Source organism: Natator depressus, chromosome 21 (assembly GCF_965152275.1).
Source record: "Natator depressus isolate rNatDep1 chromosome 21, rNatDep2.hap1, whole genome shotgun sequence".
Classification (NCBI taxonomy): domain Eukaryota; kingdom Metazoa; phylum Chordata; order Testudines; family Cheloniidae; genus Natator; species Natator depressus.
Window position 1 is genome coordinate 6248773 of NC_134254.1, and position 7133 is coordinate 6255905.

The window sequence follows — 7133 nt, forward strand, 5'->3', positions numbered from 1 at the left end:
GCCTGGAGTTTAAATTCATAACTTCGCTGGATACTCAGAATCAGAACTCAGTAAAGACACTGGATTTATGGCTCATTACAACAAGCGGTAACACACTGATCCTCCTTTGCCCGACAATTGCAGAGTTGTCAAGTGCCCACTTCACCTTGAATGCTCTCTTGCAATGTTCTAACTCTTTATGCTTAATCTGTTCCACCTTGTATATGGTTGTGACTCTCTGAGTACCTTTTCCAGGTCTGAAAAAGAGCTTTGTGTAAACCCCAAAGCTCGTCTCTCTCCCCAACAGAAGTTGGTCCAATAAAAGATATTACCTCCCGCACCTTGTCTCCCTCAAATCTTGGAAGAGGTGGGGTGGGAAGGTTTGGGAGCTGCGTAAAGAGGGGAATATGGCTCTGTGGTGTGATTGGCAGGTGATACTGCAAACCACTGAAAGAGGGTGAGAGAAGGGACAGAAACGTTCCCTGCCTGGGAGGCTCCTGAACATTTAAAGCATTGAAACAGACAATTTAAGGATGGGGGAGTATTTCTGGGGTCCCCCTCCCCCTTCCTAAAAATAAATCACTGGTGGTGAAAACAGGTGTGGTGTTGGAAGCCCTGGAAATCTCAGCTTTGTAGGAAAGTCAGAGAGAGCGGGGATATTCAGCAGAAGAGATGCAAGGCATCTTCTTTTATTCCCCAAGGGAGGAAATTGCCAGCCACCTGTGTGTGCTGCTTCTCTGACTCCAGCCAGCCGCAGCTCAGCAACAGGGTGGCAGCAGAATGGAGCAGGAGAGGGCAGGCAGCTCCCAGGCTATAAAACTCAGACCCAAGCCAGATGCTGTTCACACATCGCAGGCTGCATTCAGAAGGCACTACAGCACCTAAACCGAGACCTGACATTTTAACACTGGAAACCTGGCTTCTTTAAATTTACCCTTTGGATGAAAAATCCAATAGATGGGCGCATCTCTAAGGTGCTTATTTATTTTTATTGCATATTTTAAAAACAAGAAAGAAAGGGGTTTTTTCTGAAACTTAACGGCAGGGGAGAAGGGGGAAGGAGGGGATTTGGGAGCTGACCAGCCCAGGTTGAAAGGAGATTTGGAGCTGGCTAGCACAAGAGGGAGAAGAGGGATTTAGGTGCTCTCCAAGGGGATATTGCATCAAATTACTCCAGAAGAAGGTTTGAAATTGACCTGCCCAACAGGAGAGGAGATTTGCCATCAGCTAGTTCAGGACTTGTCTGAAATCAGGGAGAGAGAGAAAGAAAGAACTCACTCAGGTTTGGGGAATGCAATAGGGGAAATGCCCAGCTCCAGGGTCTGGGGATGAGGAAATGGAGCAGCTCCAGCTCAGCTCGCTAGAGGGATTCATCTTAAACACACCTCTTTGAAGAAGAAGTTTGGTGGCTCCCAGGTTGTCTCCAGCACCAGCAGCTCTCTTCCCCCGTTTGCCAGCTGGCCACCTCCTCCTGCATCCAGCTCTCCCAGCAATGGAGCCGGGTTGGGAGAGGAACAGCACTCCCTACAGCGACCCTGGGGACGTCCTGACCCAGGCAGGGGATCTCAACTGGACTCTCTTCCACACCCGGGATGAGGAGCTAGCCCGGGCCGAGATCGGGGTGCTGGCCACCATCCTGGCAGTTGCCACCGTGGGCAACCTGGGGGTGCTGCTGGCCATGTACCGGCTGAGGAAGAAGATGAGCAGGATGCACCTCTTCATCCTGCACTTGGGACTGACCGACCTGGGGGTGGCGCTTTTCCAGGTGCTGCCCCAGATGATCTGGGAGGTGACCTACCGCTTCCTGGGGCCCGACCTGCTCTGCAGGGCCGTCAAGTACCTGCAGGTGCTGAGCATGTTCGCCTCCACCTACATGCTCATCATGATGACCCTGGACCGCTACATCGCCGTGTGCCACCCGCTGCGCACCCTGCAACAGCCAGGCAGGCAGGCCTATCTGATGATCGGGGCCACCTGGGTGCTCAGTGGCCTCCTCAGCCTGCCCCAGGTCTTCATCTTCTCGTTGCGGGAGGTACACCAGGGCTCCGGGGTGCTGGACTGCTGGGCTGACTTCAGGTACCCCTGGGGCGCCCGGGCCTACATCACCTGGACCACGCTGTGTGTCTTTGTCCTGCCCGTGGGCATCCTCACCGCCTGCTATGGCCTCATCTGCCACGAGATCTGCAAGAACCTCCGGGGCAAGATGCAGAGCGGGACAGAGACAGGAGCAGGGTGCCCCTGTGGCCAGGCCTCCCGGGTGAGCAGCGTACGCACCATCTCCAGGGCCAAGATCCGCACGGTGAAGATGACCTTTGTCATCGTGCTGGCCTACATCGCCTGCTGGGCGCCCTTCTTCAGTGTGCAGATGTGGTCAGTGTGGGACGAGAACGCCCCCGATGACGGTGAGTGATGGGAGGGCAGGGGGAGAGCCGGGGTGCAGAGCAGGGGAGCCTCACACAGTTTGCCAGCCACAGCCACCTCCAGGCCAGGGTGTGTAGATGGGCATCCAGGGCAGCCATTGGCTTCTAAAGCATGACCCCTGGCCCCAACACAGGTACACACACACACATGCAGAATACAATATATACACCCTCAGAACACACAACAGGCACAGCACACACAGACTGCACACAAAAACAGAACACAGAGAATGCATATATACATTCAGAATACAATACACGCACACTCACGCAGAACACACAAAGAATACGCACAGCATAAGAAACACATACTCAATCCTCCAATATGCAAAAAAAATTGTTCACACACACCTGATAAACAAAGAGATAATCACAAACCAAGAGAGAGATTATTGACACACACAGATTCTACACACACACACACAAACACACAGAGTCACAAAGATATACTCACATATTCACTCACAAAGTATACATACACACTCTCTTCCATACACAGACACATTCAGTCAACAAAGATACAAACACATAGTCACAGCCACATAGATTGGACAGCACACTTCTTATACAAAATAAACCAGATGGGTGTCTGTCTCTCTCTCACACACAGTAATTTATTAAACTGATGCTTTAATAATCATTCATCTCCATTTAGCCTAGAAGGAGCAGTGTGCAGGCGTGTGTTGGGTGTCTCTGAGCGCACACAGACACCTGGAACAGTGCTTCTCAACCATTTTCAGTCTGTGACCCAAAAAGTGGCTGGGAAATTGTCCCCTATTCACTGTGGTGCAGATTATTTCCCAGCTGATCAGAGACACACTTCTAACAAACCATTCTTTGTAATCAATTAAAATGCCGGTTTTTTACATCTTTGGAGTTTAAAATGTTACCAATGTCCCATTGCAAAACGCATTTAACAGAATCCCAGTGCAAAGTGCTAACATGTTATCCCTGATGCAAAATCTGCTGGCAATACTTTGTGTTCTCGGTTCTTGCTTCAGAGCTTTGCCACACTCAGGATCGACTAGTTCTTCAGACATAAGCCGGTTTTCTGTGTTGCTTCATCACAGTCATTGCAACGGGTGACATTTCACAATGATATATAGAGGCAAAAGACAGCAGCATTTTTAGGAGGAGATCGTCAGAAGCATGTATTTATTTCCATGTAAAATAATAAAGATTCCGATCTGAGGCTCTAGATACCCTAACATAATCAATCATACAACAAATACAATTAAATTAAATCCAGGGAAAGCCAATGGGACTTGTGCTCCTAAATCTTCTAGGTGCTTTTGCAGATCTCCCCCTTACTGCCTCACACCTTAAACAGTATCTGGATATTCAATAAGGGTGAAATGCAGACCCTGGGCAAAGGGCCAGCACAAAACCCATAACCTAACTCTAAAGGCTGAAGAGGGACTTAAGTAATGTCTAAGCCTTGTGCTGGCTTTCTGCACAGGGTGAATTTCACCCTTAAGGCATAGAGCCACAGCAGTCACAGTGTCTGAAATTCAGTTCCCATTGAGCAGTCCGTCCAAACTCCAGTCACCATCTGTATCTATTTAATGTTCAGAGAAATAGAATTAACAACTGCTTCACTGGAAGGAGTTCTCACCTACTCATACTGATTTAAGTCTTTAATTTCAGGTTTCAGAGTAGCAGCTGTGTTAGTCTGTATTTGCAAAAAGAAAAGGAGGACTTGTGGCACCTTAGAGACTAACCAATTTATTTGAGCATAAGCTTTTGTGAGCTACAGCTCACGAAAGCTTATGCTCAAATAAATGTGTTAGTCTCTAAGGTGCCACAAGTCCTCCTTTTCTTTTTTCTTTAATTTCAGGCACTGGAGCAGGAGAAGACAGGAACTTGATTTGTAATCTTCCTACATGCCTAACAACAATATTGCCGTTCACAGGGTCCATGAGGATTTCAGCTTCTAAATGAAAGCCTTTACAACATTCAAATGAGATTATTTACATTGTTTTCTATTCTACCCTCTTCATCCCAAATTGTGTTTTCTCAGAGTTTGTCTTATCATTTGAATCAGATCCCTGTAGTGACAAATGAATCTTACTGAATGTATCAACACTCAGACAGGTATGCTGGATTACACAGCCACTCAGGGTCAGCAAACAGTGGGTCAGGTGCTGATCTTTCCTACAATGTCATAAATCCAGAATAACTCCAGTGGAAGTTAATGGCATTATTCCAGATTTAGTCTGGTGTATCCGGAATGTATCCGGTCCAGTTTCTGCACTATGTTCTCTTCAAGAAATAAAACCATCCTGGGCCGGATTCTCATGTACGCCAAAGTCCCTTTACTCCGCTCTGGCAGGGGAGTAAAGATAATCCATGCCCACATTAAGGCTCCTAACACTGCTAGAGCAGTGTAAAAGGGACCTTAATGTAAATGAGTCAGATCCTTTGAGTTCAAGCTGCTGGTTTAAAACTTTTAATTAGAATAGCTCCTGTACATGGATATAGAAAAGCAGCTAATGGGTGACTTTAGATAAACCTAGGTGGAAAAGAAGTGGCTGGTGCTCAGCTCCTATCTCCTCACAAAGCCTGTGGAAAAATCTTTGACTCAGGGCCCTTGAACTGATAAAATATACCGGTGTCACAGCAGCTGATAAGTTGCACTTTAGTCAGTTTTCTCTGTGCCGCAAGAGCTTTTCTGTGTATGCTGCAGCAAGCTCCCTCTATAAACTTGATCCAAAGCCCATTGAAGTCAGTGGGAGCTTTACTGCTCACTTCATGGGTCTTGGAAAGCTTTGGTCCTAGCAACATGGTCACTCCCCAGGCCTTGACAATAGCTGCTTGCACCATAGTCTGGACAGAATAACGCTGTTCCCACTGAGCTGCAGACACCCTTACACACGCTGGGTGGCACTTGACTCACTGAGTGGTCCATTGACTTCAACGGAACCGTTTGAGGAGTGGAATATGTTTCATGCGTAAGGGTGCTGGAATCTGGCCCTGCATGTTATTTTCTTGTTAAACAAATAATGGAGAAGGCTTAGCATTTGCTCACCCGTCGTGTTTGTAGAGAAAAGTCTGCAGATCCAAATCACTGCTGTTATTAGAAATCCAGCCAAGGCCAGGAGTTCTGCTCCTTCAGCAGCATGCACAGACTCCTCAAAATGCAGTGCAAACATCCTGGCCTTGTGCAATCCCAGATGAGTGGAAAAGATGCACCTCAGGAGCTGCTCCATTGTTTTGACATGTAACAAGGCTAGGGGAGAGTGTGTCCACTGTTTTCAGCGACCTCCATAATGGACAGCAGGATAAAGCGTCTCATCTATTTGCTGGGGCTGTGTAGCCCCAGCCGTTCTTTAACAGACAGCGTAGGGTGGCTTTCAGGCTTTTGTCGAAACAGTTGCAGACTTTTGAAAAGGTGCCTTGTGATTGCTGAGATCAGATCACTTCCTCTGAAAGTATGCGGTGAGGCTCCCGGGAGGTGTGTTTGCAGGTGTCTGTGACGACTGTTTAAATGTAGGAGGTCATAAGCCACTCTACGGTTACATAACACACACAATGGCTTTGGGAAATTGTTTCAGCCAGTAAATGGAAAGCCAGGCACCAGCTAGCCCTTATCATACATCCCGTCTCAATATTTACAGGCTCCTGATGGTTCCACAGGCACATCTCTTCCCTCTTGTGGCATGGGAATGGAGCTTTCTTTGCACTCACTTAGGCACTCAAACAGGATGGACACGCCACACGCTGCCAGATCACACCCCACATGTAGGTTGACTTACAGCCTCAACCCGCAAAGGTGCAGGCTATCCCCACAGAGTCCTGGCTGGGGCACTGTTCTCCTGTAATGTGCATGGATATTGTTATTATTTGTTTGCCAGTGACACCTGCCCAGCTGAGCTTAGAGCCCCACTGTGCAGGGTGCAGCACAAACACACTGTCCCTGCCCCCTAGACCTGATCGTTTACATAGATGAAACGGACAAAGAGGGGAAGGGATGTGATTTGCCCAACAGATCAGAAGCAGGAATAGAACCTACCTCGCAGGCCAATGCCTTGTCCGCTGGACCATGCTGCCTCTTCGCCAGTGCACCGCTGGAGAATTCATAGGTGTTTGTCCCATGTTCTTTGCAGAGTCCACCAACGTGGCATTCACCATCACCGTGCTGCTGGCCAGCCTCAGCAGCTGCTGCAACCCCTGGATTTACATGTTCTTCAGCGGGCACCTCCTGCACGACGTGCTGTGGTACGTCTCCTGCTGCAGGAGCCTCCGGCCTGGCCTTAAGAGGCGAGTCTCCAACGGGAGCCTCTGCAGCAGGAAAACCACCATCCTGACTCAGAGCCACCGAACCGCCACCGCTGGGATCCGGCTGCAGCAGGGGACCTTGAAAGATTTCGGCCAGTCCTACGAGGACACAGTGACGGAGGCGGGTGTGCTCTAGAACCGCCGCTCGCGCCAGCTGCCATTGCGGGACGCACGCCCCTGCTTGCACGCTCCTCGCTGTTTGCCTGTCACTCCGAACTTGGAATGGATGTGGGACTGGAGAACATGCACGATGCCTCCTGGGGTGGGGGGTGGAGGAAAGTCTCTTTGCATCGGGCAGAATTTTATTCTGCTGGAACCTGTGCATTTAACCAGGAAAGCACCACGGTGTCCCTCGTGTCCTTATATGCTTTGCTACTTTGCAGAAGTAGCGTCTCTTTCACTCTCTTTCCCATGCACAAAGGAAATCAGGTCTGGTCCCCCTTCCACCTGCCCCTG

General features: G+C 49.1%; 1 protein-coding gene across 1 annotated transcript; it reads left to right on the forward strand.

Moving 5' to 3' along the window:
- The first annotated feature begins 1471 nt into the window (after positions 1-1471).
- AVPR1B (arginine vasopressin receptor 1B) lies at positions 1472-6813 on the forward strand. Its single transcript, XM_074936475.1, has 2 exons — positions 1472-2381; positions 6506-6813. Exons 1-2 carry the CDS (start codon positions 1472-1474, stop codon positions 6811-6813), a joined length of 1218 nt encoding a protein of 405 aa, XP_074792576.1.
- The last annotated feature ends 320 nt before the right edge of the window (positions 6814-7133 follow it).